The sequence below is a fragment of the Mesoplodon mirus genome, assembly GCF_964341445.2.
Source record: "Mesoplodon mirus genome assembly, chromosome: 5".
Classification (NCBI taxonomy): domain Eukaryota; kingdom Metazoa; phylum Chordata; class Mammalia; order Artiodactyla; family Ziphiidae; genus Mesoplodon; species Mesoplodon mirus.
In genome coordinates, this window is record NC_138980.1 from 12,246,353 (window position 1) to 12,266,704 (window position 20,352).

The 20,352-nt window shown below is 49.2% G+C and overlaps 1 protein-coding gene across 3 annotated transcripts in view; it reads left to right on the forward strand.

Moving 5' to 3' along the window:
* The window catches only part of WWC1 (WW and C2 domain containing 1), a 148,686-nt gene that overhangs the window by 89,460 nt on the left and 38,874 nt on the right, over positions 1 to 20,352 (forward strand). For all 3 annotated transcript variants that reach the window (XM_082622427.1, XM_082622426.1, XM_082622428.1), the window contains 6 exons: positions 2,588 to 2,664; positions 4,393 to 4,472; positions 10,776 to 10,905; positions 12,584 to 12,730; positions 13,941 to 14,014; positions 17,977 to 18,219. In XM_082622427.1, coding sequence (XP_082478553.1) covers positions 2,588 to 2,664; positions 4,393 to 4,472; positions 10,776 to 10,905; positions 12,584 to 12,730; positions 13,941 to 14,014; positions 17,977 to 18,219 — 751 coding nt within the window. The remainder of the gene's footprint in view (positions 1 to 2,587; positions 2,665 to 4,392; positions 4,473 to 10,775; positions 10,906 to 12,583; positions 12,731 to 13,940; positions 14,015 to 17,976; positions 18,220 to 20,352) is intronic.

Consider the following 20,352-nt stretch of genomic DNA (forward strand, 5'->3'; position numbering starts at 1 on the left):
AACAGGCCACATCCCACTTCAGCTGCTTTGGGTATAAACAGTGCATTTCACAGTGATTCTCCAGAGGATAATAATTCCAGCCCCTGGTGGCCCAGTTGGCAGAGTCTGTTCTTTTTTGGGTTCCCTTCCCTGGAAGGTTTCTAAGTGTGCCCATGGAACACACTCACGTTCCACAGTCAGCCCTGGCAGCGCTGATCCCCATGGTGACCCTCTCCTTGTTAGGGTCAGGACTTGCCATGCTTCACAGGCTCTCCCAGGCTGCTAAGAACTCCCCTCAACACTTCCCCCTAGTGTAGACCACCCATCCAGCAGCACCGATGAGCAGGGTGGTTAGCAGGACAGGGTGCTCACGGAACGGGCACCCCCCTTTTAGGTGTATCCCCATCTTATTTCCTCACTGATGACTCTTCTTGTCTTTTTACCATGTTTGCACTACCGATCGGTGGGTAACGATTGTTAATTACCTTAAAATTTTTCCAAAAGTGCCTATCTGGGGAATTTGCTTAAGTCAGTGCCTCCAGCTGTGTATCCAGCTAGGTCCCTCCCCTGAAATCTCCAAGTCCGGCAAAGACCAGAGTGCAGAAAATGAAAGCTTCAAATTGGAAACAAAACATGTGTCTGGAGTCCCTGTTCCACGCTCACGACAAGGTCTGCGAGGTCCTCCCTGTTCAGGTGTTCCTGCCACGCATCTCTTCTGGTAAAGCCTAGCTTCCATCCTCATCCTCATCCTCATCCTCACCACCATCATTGCAAACTCAGCAGAGGTGTAATGCTACCCATGGTGCAGAATGCCTTGTCAGTTACTATGCAGTAAATACTATACTATATACTATTTTGTTTCCCAAACTTCCCAGTGTTCCATTTTAACTTTAACTTTCCTTATGCATAATCAAAAGGTCCACTCGTGTATTTTAACCAAATCCAAAGAGCAGAGCAGCGTCCCCTTCATGACCGTCCCTTCTACCTCCAGACACTGAAAATTGCTAGCAATCTCCAAATAAGCCTCTCTAGCCTCAGAAAAATCCAGGTCCCAGCAGGTGATGTTAAGTGGAAAGGGGAGGTGATGAAATTGCTCAGACTATGGGATTAAGGACTTGGGAGAAACGCTTCTCTGGCCTGTGGGGCTGTGTTTACCTTAAAGACACAGTGACTCTTACACGGGGCCGATTTTCCTCTTCACATCAGCAGGCAGAAAGCTCAGAGCCAGGTCTGTGGCCGTGGGTCAGGAAGTGGGACCTCATGGTATGCAGTGAGCCCTAATCTCATGCCACTGGCTTCCTCACTCTCATTGTCCCTTGTCTCATTTTCCTTACTTTAAATGGATCACTCTGTTGTGTCCATTTTTGTAAGCCTTAAAATCCTTTATCAAGACACAAAGAAATACTACTTTTAAAACGCAGTAAGATTACAGCTAAAGGCATAGCTCATTGACACTTCACAGATTGTGGTTTTTACAAACTGAAGGTTTGTGGCAACCTGGCGTTGTCAGATGATGGTTAGCATTCTTTAGCAATAAAGTATTTTTTAATTAAGATATGTACTTTTTTTAGGCATAATGCTATTGCACACTTAATAGACTGCAGTATAGTGTAAACATAGATCTTTTAGGCACTGGGAAACAAAAAAATTCGTGTGACTCGCTTTATTGCAATAATCACTTTATTGCGATAATCGCTTTATTACAGTGGTTTGGAACCAAACCCATAGTATCTCTGAGGTATGACTGTACATGATAGAACTGTAGATAAACGTTGGAAGGTCACTTGGAGAGAAGGTAATTGTATTAGGGTGATAGCGTTACAGGTAATTTATTTTCCTTTTCAAATGTACATTAATATTGTAAAGTACAATAAATATTTTTAGTAATTTCTTCTGATTAAAAATTGTATGTTTGGGCTTCCCTGGTGGCGCGGTGGTTGGGAGTCCGCCTGCTGATGCGGGGGGCGTGGGTTCATGTCCCGGTCTGGGAAGATCCCGCGTGCCGTGGAGCGGCTGGGCCCATGAGCCATGGCTGCTGGGCCTGCACGTCCGGAGCCTGTGCTCCGCAGTGGGAGAGGCCACAACGGTGAGAGGCCCGTGTGCCGCAAAAAAAAAAAAAAAATAATAATAATAATTGTATGTGTCAGAAAATGTAGCAAAGACAGAAAAATACAAAGATGAAAATGAATGTTATTCATCATTCAAATCTCTCTAGATAGCAGTATTATCTTTTTGCTATATTTCTCTCTGGTCTTTTTCCATGTGTGTGTGTGTGTGTGTGTGTGTTTGTTAACTGTGTATATTTTGCAGATTTAACTTATTCCTTCTTTGTGGTTTTTTTGTAAATTATTGTTTTTATATAACAGTAAGTTTTGGACATTTCCCAAATGTTCAGTGTCCTTCAGCACCATCATTTTCAATCAGTTAAGTTGTATAGTCCCCGTTTTGTATGTTTACCATATTTAGTTAACAAATTCCCCTTTGTTGGACATTCAGGTTGCTCACTAATAGTCATTCCTTTCTGGGTTTACCTAGATGGCCAAATAAGCCAACTTGACCAAAATGTGTTTCTTCTATAGAAAACATTTTTTTTTCTTTTTCCTTGCAGTGGTCTCTGGTTCGTCATCCAGCTCTAAGTATGACCCTGAGATCCTGAAGGCTGAAATTGCCACAGCAAAATCCCGGGTAGGTCCTCTTTGCTTACACTATTGATGGGGGTCACTGAGGCAGCCTTAGGCTACTAGCCCGCCCACAAGACCAGAGTAGATGCTTCAACCAGGCAGTGGCAGCCAGTGCTGACTAACAAGGTTCTAAATAATGACAATGTAACAGTAGTAGTCATCGTTTCTGTAATAGTAAAGGTAATAGCAACCACCCTGTCTCAAGCACTCACTCTATGCCAGGAGTAGCCCTAAATGCTTCAAGGGTTCTACCTCATGCCCTTGAGACAGCCCCATGAAGTAGCCACTGTCAATATCTGCATTTTGAAGATGAGCCGACAGAGGCTTAGGGGAGGACTAAGTAACTTGCCCAAGGTCACAGGGACTCAAGGCTTACTTTAAAGTTTTTAGTGTAAGGAGCTATTTTGCTGGGACTTGCCTGGCAGCGCAGTGGTTACGACGTCACCTTCCAACGCAGGTGGCCGGGGTTTGATCCCTAGTCGGGGAGCTAAGATCCCACATGCCTAGCAGCCGAAAAACCGAAAACATAAAACAGAAGCAATATTGTAACAAATTCAATGAAGGCTTTAAAAATGGTCCACATCAAAAAGATCTTAAAAATAAAAAAAAGATGCTGTCTTGCTAACCACTGCTTATTCTGCAGTACTGTATTTGGTTACTTCCTGATTACCTTAGGGGGAGAGAGATTTTTATTCCCCCTTTACTGATGTGGAAACTGAGGACCAGCAGTTAAACGACTTGCTCAAGATGAAGTCAGTGTTGTGAACACTGGCTTAGTGCACCTTCACATAGGTTCTACAAATTCAGATGCCTGCAAGAACACATGAAAGGGGGGCGGGGGCTGGCAGTGAGGCAGTGGGGAGTAGGGGGGACTGTGTAGCCTAGCGGGTGGGCCCTGTCTAAAGGGGTAGTGGAATTTCAGCCCTACGCTCTTATGGCCATGCTGGAATGGAAGCTCCGCATTGGCAGATCTTCAAGTAGTTTTAGAAAAGAACTGTCTGTCTAGGCCAAGTATATGAAACATCTCAATATTTAATCATTAGCAACTAAGTTTTAAAAATTTAATAGCACTTGGGCTTCCCTGGTGGCGCAGCGGTTGAGAGTCCGCCTGCCGATGCAGAGGACATGGGTTCGTGCCCCGGTCCGGGAAGATCCCACATGCCGCGGAGCGGCTGGGCCCGCGAGCCATGGCCGCTGAGCCTGTGCGTCCGGAGCCTGTGCTCCGCAACGGGAGAGGCCAGAGCAGTGAGAGGCCCGCGTACCGCAAAAAGAAAAGAAAAAAATTTAATAACACTGCAAGCCAAACAAAGCAATCCTGCAGGCTGAAGCTGGCTCCCGGGCCATGTCTTGCCTGTAAAGCCACTCCGTTGCCTCTTACCTCCATGCACTAACATATCCAGTGCCTGCTTTAAGTAATGCACGACCCGGGAAATTGCTGTTCTCCTCATCGGTCAGCATAGGAAGGGAAGGCTCACAGAGGTGAGGTGGTATGAGAGAGGTTAGCCAGCTCCTATCCGCTTCCTGCTTCTCTGGAGCAAGGGCAGCTAGGAATGGCCTGCAGGACAGCTGGACTGGGATGCCAACCGAATGCGCAGCTGCTGAGACCCAGGCAACATCAGTGAGGGGGGCCCAAGGGATGCTGACCTGAGTCATTATGCAGGGGCAGTGGGGGACTCTGGATTGATACCAACCTCTGACGACCCAGCCCCGTGTGTGGTCTTCTGCCATCCAGGTTAACAAGCTGAAGAGAGAGATGGCTCACCTCCAACAGGAGCTACAGTTCAAAGAGCGTGGCTTTCAGACACTGAAGAAGTAAGTCCCCCCTGCAGTGCGGGGCGTGGGGATTGCCCCCAAGCCGTGCTTCCCTCCTGCCCTCTCTGTCCCCCTCCCCTTCAGTCTCTCTCCATCCTCCTCGAAAGGGGGCTCTCTGGGCTCCCCTGGTGGCGCAGTGGTTGAGAGTCCGCCTGCCGACGCAGGGGACGCGGGTTCGTGCCCCGGTCCGGGAAGATCCCACATGCCGCGGAGCGGCTGGGCCCGTGAGCCATGGCCGCTGAGCCTGTGCATCTGGAGCCTGTGCTCCGCAACGGGAGAGGCCACGGCAGTGAGAGGCCTGCGTGCCACGAAAAAAAAAAAAATTGGGGCTCTCTAATCATTCGATTCCAGTTCTATTCCACTGGCATTTACTGTCACCCAACATTGAGGTTTGGAAAGAGAAAAGGGGAATCATTTCAGACCACCTGGTTCTCATCGTCCTCTGAATTCCCGAAGCCGTTAAAGTCTGTTCCATTCAGTTGAGTTTTGCCAGCCGGTCATAGAAACAAGCATCGTTGGGCATTTCTCTGCATCAGTCTCATCCCCTCCAGTAGATCCGGGAGAATCTGATACGCACACAAACGAAACCACCTCTTTCCATGGCCCCTAAGAGTGAGCAATGACTTCAGCTAGTGAGCTCACCCGGAAGGAACAAGGATCTCTTCCACAAGAAATGGATTATTAGAAGAGTGGGCACCATGCCGAGCATGCTGTGCTTTATGGGTGACTGCTAGGGTTTCCAGAACTTTGACCAAATGTAATTTTCACTTTTAGAAGCTGACTTGCAGCCAAGCAAGATATAGCTCTGTTGTTTCCTTAGAGAAGATGTGTTCATTATCACTCATGAATATACTAGCTAAGATTTGTTGAGCAGATACTCTGTGCCAGGGAGCACTTTCCGTGTTTCTGCACGGGTGACCTCATCACAACTCTATAAGCAGTGCTCTTTTAGCTGACTCCATTGTATAGATGGGGCACATAGTCAGTGCCCCTAAGAGTTAGCTTATTGTCATTGTTAACCACGGGGATCATCAAGACTTGTGCATTGAGTCACGTTCGGTACATCTGATGGGCTTACGGGATGGTCATTACAGAGGTGCCTGGTAGCCCTCGTGGAAGCTCCGAGGAGGACAGCCAGTAGGTTTCTCTGTTCTAAGGGACGTCCACTTGGATTCCCAGAGAGGCCACCTCTGTACAGACAGCAGTTTCTGTAGACACTTGCTGTTTCACTCTCCCTGACTGTACCTTTACCTCATTCCCTGGACCTCAGTCCACTCTTCACCACTCTGTGGCCACAGCCCGAGCCTTTGGGTGTCTGTCTCCAAGTCCAATTAATCGAGCAAACTGTGACCACCAGTCGAGGGGCCGGTTGGTTCTCATTCACATCTCCCCACTCCCCAAACCGCGCCCCCCCGCCGCCCGGGTGAGTTATCACAACCATCCCAGAACACAGGGTAGAAGGAAGTATGGCTTTGGATTATAGATTACTGTGTAGAGTACCTTTTTGTGTTCTATATTATGGCTTTGTGTTTATATATTTGTGTTTATATAGATATATGTTATTTCGGTAGGTATATATACATAGGCCAATCCCGTCTCTCAAACCGGGTCCAGGTCTCATTAGGGCGAGGAGCCGTGCTTTATGCTTCTTCATAATCACCAGTGGTTCCAAGGACAGTTGAGGGCAGTACTGTGACTTCAGAAAATTCCTGCAAAGCAAATAGCCTCACGAGTCCTCCACTTGGTAGTGGAGCAGGTTCTGAGCACGTAGTTTAAGGGCTACTCACTCTCAGTGCAGGTGCCCTTCCCTTTCCTCTCCCGCCTCCCCCCTTCGGGTTAGAACACTTCCCATTATCCTCCGAGCCACCACAAACCTGTTTTACCACTTTGTCACCCTGCAGCAGCATTGAAAATTCTCGTTGCTTGGTAAGCTGACGCTGAAGCCCCTAAGACAAGCCTCCTTTCTTTCCCCTTCCCTCGCCCGCCCGTCTGATAGGGGGCCCAGATAAGACTGCATCGCTGCTCTGGCTACCCACACTCCTGGCCGGAAGCCGGCCCCGTGTTCACTGTGGAAGAAGGTTTCTGCTTTAATGGGCACCTTGGCAGAGAGGGTTAGGGATGTTGCCGCAAGGGACAGATGGCCTAGGTTCAAATCTCAGTTCCCTGGGAACGTGGAAAAGTGGCTTAACCCCCTTGAGCTCCTGTTTCTTTATCTGAAAAATAAGTTATTGTAAACATTGAATTGGAAAATCCACATCGAGCGCGTGACTGTGCCTGGCACACAGGGAGAGCCCAGTGAGCGGAAGAGGGTGGTGACCTCTAGCTAGTGGCCTGCTTGCGCTTGGGAAGGAACTCGGATGAACTCTGGGTCCTCCCTGGGCTCGAGGCCGCGCTGGGTGTGTGCTTGTGTACCAGTCTCCTCATTTCATCGTCTCTACTCCCTTGAAGAGCAGTTTTTATTCTGCCTCACGGATGGGGCCGAGGCCCCCTAGCTTGTGAGCGTCGGAGCTTGGTTTGGAACCCGGGACTCTTGGGATTTGAAGCTCGTGTGCTACCACCTCCGCTCCTGGTATCATCCCAGATAACCCCCTCCCCAGACCCAGAAAACATCAGGCCCCTTACCCTCTCGCTTGGGACCCTTTTCAGTGTCTAGTGGGGGATGACCCAGTCGCTTCATGGCCTCCCCGCTTTTCAGAACCTGGGGGAAGCTGAAACTCATCCCTTTGTTCACTTCGTGGTCAGCAAACCCAGTTTTAAAAAGAAAAAAGGTTGGGCTTCCCTGGTGGCGCAGTGGTTGAGAGTCCGCCTGCCGATGCAGGGGACGCGGGTTCGTGCCCCGGTCCGGGAGGATCCCGTGGGCCGTGGCCGCTGGGCCTGCGCGTCCGGAGCCTGTGCTCCGCAGCGGGAGAGGCCGCGACAGTGAGAGGCCTGCGTGCTGAAAAAAAAGAAAAAAAACGAAAAAAAAGGTTGCTGAGGATTGAAGCATACCTCGTAGAGGAGCCTGAAAAGAAAAATCAAGCCCAAAGCTTGGGATTTGGCCCTGTCAGCTGCCCCGAGCCCTCGTCCATAGGGAAGTCTAGGCCCACCAGCCCCGTGGGAGGAGGAGGGCAGGACAGCATCTTTCTGCATGTCCCCAGGGCCACCCTGCCCAGGTGAGAGTTGTCTGGACAAGACCAAGAGGAGTCAGCCGCCGTCAGAGCCTTCGCCTGGCGTCTCTGTAGCTGTCCTGTGGCTGCCGGGTGTGTGAATCTCTCAAGTGCTGTGAGAAAGGACAGCTGTGTGATTTGGAAATCCTGAAACACACCCTCTCCTCCCCACCAACCACGCAACTTTTCTTTCCCTTAAAAAAAAAAAAAAGATGCATTCACTGAGTGCATAATGGTAACCCTTTGTTCTCCTCCCCCGCTCCCCAGTCCTAAGAGTGTTCCCTCTCCCAGCTACTCTCTGGAGCCAAATTCCAGAGCCTGGGTTGCTAAGGCCGCTGAGAGCCATCAGGTAGAAGGTGCCTGAGGAGCCTGAGGCCCGTCAGACAGACCGCGTCTGTCCCCTCCTGAGGATTCAAAGCCACCCTCCCCCAGTTAGCAGAGGACAGCCGGGCACAGACCCTTCCCCAGAGCCCCCAGCCCTGTTCAAGCAAACTGCGTCTCCCCTGCACCCCTTTCCCATTTGGGGCAGGGCCACCTCCGATCCCAGACACTCGGCTCTGCTGGGAAAAAGCTCCCTGTAGACTAATTTTTCAAACTAAATCTGAGACCAGTCTTAGCCGACCGGGCAGGCTTGCCCAGGCCCAAGTCCTCGAAAGGAACAGACAGGCTATTTTTAGTGGGAAGACATAACTGGGGCTTTGTTTTCCCTGCACGGAGGAGGCTGAAATAACGGAAGGGAGGAGGGGGAGGGCCGAGCTGAGACCGCATCTTTCCCCCCACCCCCTACCGACCCACTCCCCTGCTCACAGGCCCGGACAATGAGGCCAGGATGGCAACCTGTGATTCCCCACTCAGGTTATTTTTAGCCCAGGACACTTTGGCCTCGAGCAGGAAACCAGAAAGGAATGCCTATGAGTGGTTTCTCATCCTGAAATAATGGGTTTGTGGTGTTCCCGTAGACTGTAAAACTTCCTTTTCTTCCCCGGGAACTGAAACCTCGGCCCTAGCCTTTGATGAAAGTGTGAAGCAGTTAAAATTTCTCTCTGCCCTCAGAACCTTTTCCACAGCACAGCCCTCCTTCCCCAGAGGGCTGGGCTCCCCACCACCTCTGATTTGTCTGACCTTCAGAAAACGACACCGTTACCCTTCGCTGTTTTACTCCCATCGTCCCCCATCAGAACGAACCTGTGTGTAGGGCCTGGATCAGCTGGGAAGCTTCCAAGGATGGAAGTATTCTAACTCCTCACATTTGCCCGGTACTCCCTAGTTCCCTACCTGATGTTCCATCCTTATCCCATTTGACATTCTTCACAGCTCCGTGAACGTGGGCCGGGCAAGATGACATTATCCAGGTTTTCTCAGAGGAGGAAACTGAGGCTCCATGTGCGTGAGGGCCATGCCCAAGGTCACACTACTAAGTGGTAGGGCTGGGAGTTCTGCATCCTTCTAACCTTTCCTTCACTGTGGCCATTAACGAGAGGAGCATCCCTATGGTTCTCACCAGGGATGATTTTGCTCCTCTCCCCCAAGAGACATGAGGTAAAGGACGGAGACGTTTTTGGTTGTCACAACTCAAGGTCAGGATGCTGCAAGCATCTAGTGGGCAGACACCAGGGGTGCTACTGAACAGCCTACAATGCGCAGGACAGCCCGACAGCAAAGAATAGTCTAGCCCCAAGAATCCTGAGGTGGAGAGAGCCAGATTAAGGGACATGAAAAGATGTTCAACATTGCAAAATCGGGACATGCAAATCAAAGACCACGATGAGCTATCACCTCACACCTGTCAGCATGGCTGTCATCAAAAGGAACACAAGGGCTTCCCTGGTGGCGCAGTGGTTGAGAGTCCGCCTGCCGATGCAGGGGACACGGGTTCGTGCCCCGATCCCGGAAGATCCCACATGCCGCGGAGCGGCTGGGCCCGCGAGCCATGGCCGCGGAGCCTGTGTGTCCGGAGCCTGTGCTCCGCAACGGGAGAGGCCACAGCAGTGAGAGGCCTGCGTACAGCAAAAAAAAAAAAAAAAGGAACACAAATAACAAGTGTTGGTGAGGATGTGGAGAAAGGGGAACCCCTCCTACACTGTTGGTGGGAATGTAAATTGGTGCAGCCACTGTAGAAAACAGTATGGGGATTTCTCAAAAAACTAAAAACAGAACTACCATGTGACTCAGCAATTCCACTCCTGGGTATATATCCAAAAAACACTAATTCAAAAAGATACATGTACCCCAACATTCATAGCAGCATTATTTACAATTGTTAAGGTATGGAAGCAACCTAAGTGTCCATCAACAGATGAATGGATAAAGAACATGTGGTATATGTATACAATGGCATACTACTCAGCCATGAAAAAGAATGGAATTTTGCCATTTGCAGCAACATGGATGGACTTGGACGGCATTATCCTAAGTGAAATAAGTCAGAGAAAGACAAATACTGTATGATATCACTTATATGTGGAATCTAAAAAAATACAACAAACAAGTGAATAAAACAAAAAGAAGTGGACTCACAGGTATAGAGAACAAACTAGTGGTTACCAGTGGGGAGAGGGGCGGGGGAAGGGCCAGTATAGGGGTAGGGAGATAAAAGGGTTATTATGGGATTATATGAAATCATGTGGGTCAAACTTTTGAAAATTGTAAGGTACTATAGAATTTAAAGAATCTTTCATTCAATAAATAAGGTAAACTAAAACAAAATAACGTTAAGCGGGAAGAAAAGGACTGTTCCATGCCAGATACTAAAACTACACAAACATATTCAAGCCTGTTGGATCCAGTCTAGGACATTACCACATAAATTATTAATTATAGCACAGCATACTGAGTGCAGTGTCACAGCTATGCACAACGTGTTATGAGAACACCTAGCCCAGCCTGGAGGACTCGAGGATGTAATCAGGGAAGGCTTCCTGTAAGAGTTGACTTCAAGAATGGTGTTGCTTCTGCAGCTCCGCACTATGGGACATTTGCAATTCGACAGGGACCTTCTGTGCCTTATCCAATAGGCAGGACCTGGGGAAGAAGGGTATGCAGGGAAGAGAGGAGACTTCTTCCAGGACTGAAGCACTATGGTCTATGCTTTTCTTCTGGGGAAACCCCATCCCTCGCCCTATCTCTTGTCTGACCTTTCCTGTTGACTGTCTCCTAGAATCGATAAGAAAATGTCTGATGCTCAGGGCAGCTACAAACTGGATGAAGCGCAGGCTGTCCTGAGAGAAACCAAAGCCATCAAAAAGGCGATCACCTGTGGAGAAAAGGAAAAGCAAGATCTCATTAAGGTACGAGAGTTCCCAGTGATGTGGGCCCCATCCCAGTTTCTCCTGAGCACCTTCTTGTGCCAGGACTCATGTGGGCTATTTCCACATGCTGCAAGATCTGTGAGTTCCCCTCACTAGTTATCTTGGGCGTTAAGTCTCATTTTATAGAGGAGGAAATGAAGGTTCAGAAGCATGAAGTGACTTGCCTAATGTCACACAGCTAGTGTCAATGGCAGAGCTGGAACAGGAGCCCTCTGGTCTAGTCTAAAGGCCACCTCCTTGCCACTAGCTTTAGCCATCTGGCTTATTTTGCACAGAACCAAATGGAGGGAGGTGGTTTCAACATTACCTCGACCTCAAAAGGTAGCATCTTTATAAGCATTTCATTTCACGTTCCAGCTCTGTGCTGGGAAGTGACAAATGATGACAGATACGATTTACTATCTCTCAGGCAGTAGTGCCAAGCACTTTGCAAGCACTGTGCCTCACTTATCCCTTACATCAGTGCTAGGTTATCTCCATCATACAGCAAAAGACTGCACAGATCAGAGAGTAAGTGGTAGACCCAAGATTCAAACCCATGGACACCTGACTCAGAAGCCCATTCTCTTAACCCCTGTACATCCCACCTACCCTCAAAGGAACTACCTCCTTGAGCTCTGAGATATTCTATTTTCGTTCCCATCGGCAGATGAGCAGTCAAGCTCAGAGACACTGTAAACGACTTGGTGAAGGAAGCTTTGCACTCTGTGAGAAACAGAATAATTTCATAGCTCCTGCCCAGGACTGCAGCCCAGTGACAAGACGTTAGCAGACAGTGAGGCATGTTCCGATCGTGTTTAGCAGTTAAGAGTACCAAGTCGGGCTTCCCTGGTGGCGCAGTGGTTGAGAGTCCGCCTGCCAGTGCAGGGGACACGGGTTCGAGCCCTGGTCTGGGAGGATCCCACATGCCGCGGAGTAGCTGGGCCCGTGGGCCACGATTGCTGAGCCTGCGCGTCTGGAGCCTGTGCTCCGCAACGGGAGAGGCCGCGATAGTGAGAGGCCCGCGCACCGTGATGAAGGGTGGCCCCCGCTTGCCACAGCTAGAGAAAGCCCTTGCACAGAAACGAAGACCCAACACAGCCATAAATAAATTAATTAATTAAAAAAAAAAAGTACCAAGTCGGATAGACCAAAACCAAATCCTGGTTCTGTCAATTGCCAGCTTCTCCCTGTAACCACTCCCTCGTGGATAAAATGGGGGATAATCATAGGTTACTCCTCGCAGGACCGTGGTTAGGATTAAATCAGATCATGGTAGAGCTGACAGTTATTGAGTATTGACTGAACTAGTGCTTTACACGGGTCATCTCGTTTAATCAATATGATAGCCCTGTGAGATAGGACCCGTGATTATTCACATTTTGCAGGAGAGGAAACTGAGGCACAGAGAGCTTCATCAACAAGCTCAGACCACACAGCTAGGAAGTAGCAGAGCAGGGGTTCCAGCTCAGTCAGTGTGTCTCCAGAGCCAGTGTCCACATTGGTTGACCCCATGTAAAGGGCCTGGCCCAGTGCTTGGCACCTACTCACTGGTAGCTCTTTACAGGATAAGTGGGATGTCTAGGGGGAGCATGGGTTCCTAGTAGATTCATAGAGAGTGACAGGCCCAGAGCTCCCTCCCAGGAGGGCACGTCGCCAACCCTGCCCTCCGTTCCAGAGCCTTGCCATGCTGAAGGACGGCTTCCGCACCGACAGAGGGTCTCACTCTGACCTGTGGTCCAGCAGCAGCTCTCTGGAGAGTTCAGGTTTCCCGCTGCCGAAACAGTACCTGGATGTGAGCTCCCAGACGGACATCTCAGGAAGTGTGAGTAGACAGCGCGTGCTGCTGCGGGCCCCCAACGGACAGAGTACCCTTCTTGTTACTCACCCGAGGAGCTGGCTGGTGACCGTCTATGGGCCTGGCTGCTAACTCAGCCTTCTGGAGCTCCGTTCTCCTGCAGACCTCCTGGCCCCCCGGATGACATGAGATGATGATGTGGAGAAAAAGCCAGCACTGACTCCCTGGCCCCATGAATGCATCTCTAGATGCTGCACAGAAAGTATGCTTGAAGGACCAGGCGTCTTTCTCTGGTTTCCTTCGTGCTAATTTGCAGCGCCATTCTGTTGTTCTTTCACCAGCTGGGAAACAGGATATTTCCCTCCTGTTCATCCCAAAACAATGCATACAGCTTTCAGACAGCTGCTTGCCTCCCAGTTCAAAAGCTCAGCCCGGTCAGAGTCATGAATAGTGCAAGTGCTGTCCAGACGTCGCTGCTGAAACACTTAGAGCAGGACGGACCCACGGCAATCCATAACTTTGAAGAGCTTTTGTTTTCCTAGAGCAGGTGACATTGAATGAACCAGCCTCCATGGCTAAAGGCTATTCTGTCTGGTCTCTATAGTCGTATTCCCACTTGTGAGGAGAAGCTGTGTTCACGTCTGATGGGGTGAGCCTTGTAGCTTCTTGTCACTCCCGACAGAGCGTGGAATGGCAAACGGGCTGCGCTCTCCTTCCCCACACCACCCATGTGTCCAGCTACAAGCCACCTGTTGGCCGAAGTATTTGTGAAGGAACTGTGTGCCTTCTTCCAAGTTCTGGAACCGTCCTCTCACTCACTCAGTGTTGCACTCCTGACTGCAGGCTCCCTGAGTGTCTGGTGGGCCCCCTCCCCAGCACGCCCAGAATGGCTATCTTGTGTATTTGCTGTCCGTGTTTCCTCCTGACCAGCTGTCCGCCATGCTTCTGGTGCTTGAATGGGCTCCAAGCCATTTGGGGCTGCAAGATGATATTCTGGGCCCTCGGCTTCTCTTCTAGAAGTGTTAAATGTCTGAGTTTGGGGCTCTTCCCATGCCTTAAGGAAAGAAAGTGTTTTTCCCCTAACTAGCTTCCCTGCAGTTCACACAGCCAGCTCAGTAATTGGGGACTATTTTTAGCTGCTTCCCACACAAGCTGTCAAGTCTCTCATGAGCTCCTGAAACCCAGCTCAGCACTGGCCACAATAGCCATATAATTCCCGACTTGTCCTTTCCTCCAGTTCGGCACCAGCAGCAACAATCAGTTGGCGGAGAAGGTCAGATTGCGCCTTCGATATGAAGAGGCTAAGAGAAGGTAATTAGAGGCTGGGGGCTGGGGGCAGGATGGCCCCAACAATGATAACTACCGTTGTAGAGTGTCTGCTCTGTGCCTGCTTTTTACACGTCTCATCATGTTTAATCCTCGCAAAGATTGTGAAGGTATTATCATCTTCATACTTTAATCCTCTCTAAGACTCAGGAAATGACTCAACCAGGGACACTTAGCTAGATAAAGAATGGAACTGTGCTTTGAACCGTACTTTAAACCTCAAAGCCTCCTAATCTTTCCACTTGCCCGCCTGAAAATCAACCTCTAAAATCAAGGTTTACCAGCAATCGTACAAGTAGTTTGGTGTGAAGGAGCACAGCTGGGGTTTTAGCAACAGGCTAAAAAGACTACAGATACTACCCACTTCAGTGTCTCCTGCCCAACTGGGAACAAGCTGTGTTTTTAAACTGTGTAGACACCAGGGACTTCAGATGTTCTGTGGCTTCACAGAATCCTAAGCAGCTGGGTTCCACTGCCACAAATAAAATTAAAATAGTAATCAAAGCTGACATTTTTAGAGCATCTGTAACGGTCCAGGCAATGTGGACAGGAATCCGATAGAAACTATTCAATAGAAGAAGCAAAAAAGGAAATTTGTTGGCTATTGAACTCCAAAATGCTGCGGTAACTAGCTTCAGGCACAGCTGGATCCAGGGATTCAAATGATGTTACATAGACTCAGACGCTCTCCTTTTCTTAGCCCTGCTTGCCTTTGTGTTGACAGACTTTCCTGTCAAAGCAGAAAGATGACCCCCAGCAATTCTAGGCTTACATACTACCAGGTTAGAAACCCCAGAGGACCTACCTTTCACAACTGTTTTAACAAGCTTTGGGTTTGAGACTCACTGGCTTTTCTGGGAGAACCAATCATTATTGCAGGGTGGGAGGAATAAGAATTCTATGAAGGTCCAGGCATGGGTCACGTGCACGACTCTGGGAAGGGGACTGAGGTCAGCTTTGTGGGAACCAAGTGACTTGAAAGTACGGGAGGACTGATTTCCCAAAGAAAATTTGGAATACTGTTAACAAAAGAAGGAGAGATTGGATACAGTTCAGGTGGGAAGAAACACATCCTGTGCACTATTTCAGCTCCCCCTAGAGGTCCAGCAAAACAGCACGACTTCTACGTTTGGACAACCACTTCTTGTCCCCTCTGAAGGCGACAACTCGGAACCCTGGATCTATTCCAGTTTGCTGGAATGCCTATCTTAGATGATCTGTTATGGAGAAATGAAAGGACTGAAATCTTCCCTTTGAGGTTGAGCCGTTAAACTTCTCATCACAGAGCTTCCTGGCTCGTCCTTTATCCAGCTTTGTGCCTCCCCCTTCACCCAAAGGTAGTTGAACACATTATTGACCGTGGGATTTTTGCAGAAAGTAACGCCTGTAGCCGTAATACGTCTCCGGTCAAAAATGTGTTACGTATAAAGAATAGAGCAGCCTGCTGAATGGGAAAGCAGAGGCTGCAGGTCTTGAAGCAGGGAGGGCAAGTGGCTATATAACGCAAGGTCTGATCATTGTATGCCAAGTTTTGTCACGTGTGCGTTTCTTGGGAGTGAGTCTAGCAGATTTCATCAGATTCTCCTAAGGATGTATGGCTAAAAGTTTAGGGATAACTGGCATAAGAAAAACGCCACCAGAAAGTACATCCAAGAAAGCATCAATTACCCCTTCAATGTCCCATGTGTAGTGGAGCCCCTGCCAGACCTGGCCGTACCACTCTATCCTTGAAGCAGCTGGATGGATAACAGCAGCTACAGAGTTATCCCAAAGCCAGTTTTGATGGATTGCTCTATATGTGAATATGGAATTTAAATTAATTAACTCTGAGAATCCCTGCTGAGACACTTGGCTGGGGAATGAGCACATGTAGATGTGTTTCTCTGTATGGAATTTTCACTACACAGCATGGAGATCTTGTCTCCAACAGTGTTTTGAGTTTGGTCACATGGTTTGCAGATAAGATTGAACTGTGACATCCCTGGTGGTGCAGTGGTTGGGAGTCTGCCTGCCAATGCAGGGGACCACGGGTTCGATCCCTGGTCCAGGAGGATCCCACATGCCGCAGCGCAGCTAAGCCCGTGTGTCACAACTACTGAGCCTGTGCTCTAGAGCCCGCGCGCCACAACTACTGAGCCCGCGTGCCTAGAGCCTGTGCTCCACAACAAGAGAATCCACTGCAATGAGAAGCCAGCGCACCGCACCGAAGAGTAGCCCCCGCTCCCCGCAACTAGAGAGAGCCTGCACGCAGCAACAAAGACCCAATGCAGCAAATTAGTCATTTATTTATTTATTTATTTTAAAAAAAGATTTAACTGAGGGTCCAGAAGTCTGGGACCTCAACAGATATTGACCATGTTTATGACCTGCAGTCTTAGGTGAGCCATATCCTCTCTGGCCATCTGTCCAACAGGGTTACCACCAGGTCCTGTCCACCCTTTAGGGATGGGGTGAGGCTAGGACAGTGATAGCTAAAAGCACTTTGCAAAGACTAAATCCTAAAGGATCACATGATTGCTTTTAAATATTTGAAGCAATACTCTTAGCAATACTGTGAATCTTAATTGATCCAACAATAATCATACCTAATGTCTATGTAGCACTTGGCATTATATAAAGAGCTTTTTAAAAAAATTTTATTTAATTACTTAATTTATTTTTGGCTGCATTGGGTCTTTGTTGCTGTGAGCAGGCTTTCTCTAGTTGCGGCGAGCGGGGGCTACTCTTTGTTGTGGTGTGCGGGCTTCTCTTGTTGCGGAGCATGGGCTCTAGGCATGCGGACTTCAGTAGTTGTGGCTCCTAGGCTCAGTAGTTGTGGCTCGCAGGCTCTAGAGAGCAGGCTCAGTAGTTGTGACACATGGGCTTAGTCGCTCTGCGGCACGCGGGATCTTCCCGGACCAGGGCTCGAACCTCTGTCGCCTGCATTGGCAGGCGGATTCTTAACCGCTGTGCTACCAGGGAAGCCCCAAAGAGCTCTTAATGATGTGTTTTCACTTGGTCCTCGTAACCCACCTTGCAGGTACCATCATTATTCCCATCTTACAGATGAGGATACTGTGTCTCAAAGCAGGGAAGGGCTCCCAACTCCTTCCTGTAACACTTATTAAGGGCCTGCAGTGTACCAGGCACTGTGCTAGAAGCTTGTGTTACCTAAATGATTTCTTAAGAAGGTCAGAGCCAAGACTCCAACCCAAAGCCTCTGACCTCAAATCCACAGCTATTCACAGGATATTGCTGCCACTTTCTAGATTGAGAATGCAAGGTGAGCAACGGCAGTATTTGCTGTGGTCATAGTGGGCCCATGACTGCCACTGGTTCAGCACTTACGTGCCAGACACACTGAACACATAAGTGCTCATTTTCACACCAATTCTGAAGGAGTAACTTTTCTTATATACAAGGCTCAGGGCATGTGCCCAACATTACACACCTAAGAAGTAGTTAAACCAGGGAATAAGCACAGTAGCAGCAGAAACATTCACTGAGTGAATGTTTAGCATGCACGAAATGTTGTGCTTGGACATTTTATGAATTATGTCATAAAACCTTCAACCGTTACCCCACAAGGAAGGAAGTTTTGTTATTCCCTCAGAGAGACGAAGAGACTTGCCCAGGGTCACCTAGCTAGTGGTAGGAGGCTATTGCCTGGTGACGAATCCACCTCTACTCTATCAGGCTTCGTGTCCCTGCGGGCAAGGACACTGCTTCTAGCCTATCCCTGCAGAGCCTACTCACGGTTGGCACAAGGTAGGCACCGCATACGTTTGTTAGATAAAAATCTGTTCCTTGAGACCACACACTGATTAAAAGGAGGTCAGTCACTGTCAAAGAGGATGCTCTGGGGACAGCATGGCTCCTTGGACCGTGTAACCTTGGAAACACAGTCTGTCACACTGCTCCCGCATTGCCCTGGGCGCACCAGTCATGCTCACCCTCTTGGCCCGCAGGATCGCCAACCTGAAGATCCAGCTGGCCAAGCTTGACAGCGAGGCCTGGCCAGGAGTCCTCGACTCCGAGAGGGACCGGCTGATCCTCATCAACGAGAAGGAGGAGCTGCTGAAGGAGATGCGCTTCATCAGCCCCCGGAAGTGGACCCAGGGGGAGGTGGAGCAGCTGGAGCTGGCCCGGAAGCGGCTGGAGAAGGACCTGCAGGCAGCCCGGGACACCCAGAGCAAGGCGCTGACCGAGAGGTGGGGCTGGGCTGGGGGCCGGGGGGCCGGGGCCCTTCCCTCGCTGCCGGTCCGTCCTCCGGCCCTCAGCGGGGTGGGGAGAGGTGACGGGGACAACCTGGGGCTCCTGGGCTCCAGCCCGAGGACACTCAGTTTAAAGATCTCACCACTTTCCAAAGTAGTGAATCTGGGGAATTGACTCACCATCCAGCTACCCCAGAACTTTACACAGGGAATCGCATTACCAAAAAATCTGCTTACCTGCAGGTTTTCAGAAATTATCTTCTGACTAAGATAAACTCTATGTAATTTAGAGCAGTCGTTCTCCAACTTTGTGACAGTGATTCACATTGTATTATTATCTGATAGACAACAGTTTCACAAAGCAGTGCATACTCTTTCTCTGTGTGACAGCCCTCTGATATTTTCTTTTATGTTGCATCTCTTTTCATGCTGGTCATGGCCCACTAAATTGATTTCGCCACATGCTAACAAATTGCAATTCGCAGTTTGAAATACACTGGTTGAGATGGGGGTTGCGCACTGAGATGTTTATGGGAGTCAAGCAGGTGATATAAATGCCAGAGGCCCACCTGGCCGTGGGCCATGTTAGACTGGAAGGTAGAGACCCCACTTGTCTAAAGCAGGCGCCGTCTGCAGCCAGTGGAGGTGCAGGCCCCAGGCTGCCAGAGGCCCCCATATTTCAAGAAAAGAGTTTTTTGGATTTTTTTTTTTAATATTGGGAACTAATCCAAAAATTTTTTTAAATACCATGAGGGCTAAATCAGCTTCATCTGTGGGCTTGATTTAACCTGAAAGCCACTGGTTTCCATTCTCCGGTTGAAGCCTTATAATAGACTTTACTTCCTTCAGTGTCTCACCAGCCTCCACACCCACATTGCACAGAGCACAACTCCGTGTTCACAGTGGGTCCTACAATCCCCAATTTCTCATTCATTCATTCATTCTGTCCATCAGCCTATTGTTTATTCATTCATTCATGTAAGAAACATTTTGTTGCACATATTTTGTGTGCAAGGCAATTTGGAGGATTCAAAAATGAACAAGTCACGATCCCTGCCCTGATACCCTTAAAACCTATTCAGTTATTTTCACTCTTTTTGGCAGCAGACTTTATTGAATAAGATCCCTGCCCTTAAGGAGCTGGAGTTGAAGATGGTGATTTTCAAACTTGTTGGGGGAGGGGGAGGTGGGGGAGAGAGATGAGTAAGGGAATTCCTCTTTCCAGTGAAATCAGAGGCAGAAGCCCAGTTTATGAAGCGGATAAACTTGTCTGGGCCCAGTGGCAGCAGGTCAGGCATCCTAGGTGCCTGGCTGTGCTCCTTGCATCACCCCATGATGGGTCCTAAGATGCCTTCAGGGAGCCTCCCGAGTGCTAAGGAACCCTGCTTGCAATCCCACCCTAGTAACTGAGTAAGCTCTATTTGCACATGGTGGGGTGCCAGACGGGTCACATTGGCCAGCCTCTTTCTGGCCTCTTGTAACCACATCACACAGTCCATTAACTGGTCAATGGTGGGGAATCTCTTCCCACCAAGCCCCTTGTCAGAACTACTACCAAGGATGTGTCACTTTCCTCTCCTTTATCTTCCCCTGGGAGGGGTGGCTGATCAGCACTGACCTACCACCAGGCAGGTGGGAGAGGGAGGAGGAGAGGGCTTCAGTATTTGGTGCTTTGTAACCCTAGGAAGCACCTCCTAGAATTCTCTCTTAGTGCCAAGACTTTGTCCTGCTTTCCCCAAGGCTGTCTGTGCACCTTGGGGACAAGGCCTGTGTCTAGACACCTTTGTGCCTTTAGTGTTACTTGAATGAATAAATGGTTCGCCATCCCAGGCAGACCCTTACAGGCCTCTGTATGCATCTCCTGATCTGTCTACCAGTCCTCTGGGCCCCTGACTTGCTCCCAGACCCTACAGCCGTCACTAGAAAGCCCTTAGCTTTTCATTATGCTCACAGCCGGCAGCTGAAGAGAACAGATCCCTGGCAGCCTTACTCCTTGTTGGGTCAATAGAGATACCCTTCCCACCACCTACCTTGTGCAAGTCATTGACCAATATGGACTTCAATGGCCTAATAGGGAAAACAAAAAAACCAGGATAATTACATTGAATACTTATATATTCTGAAGGCAGG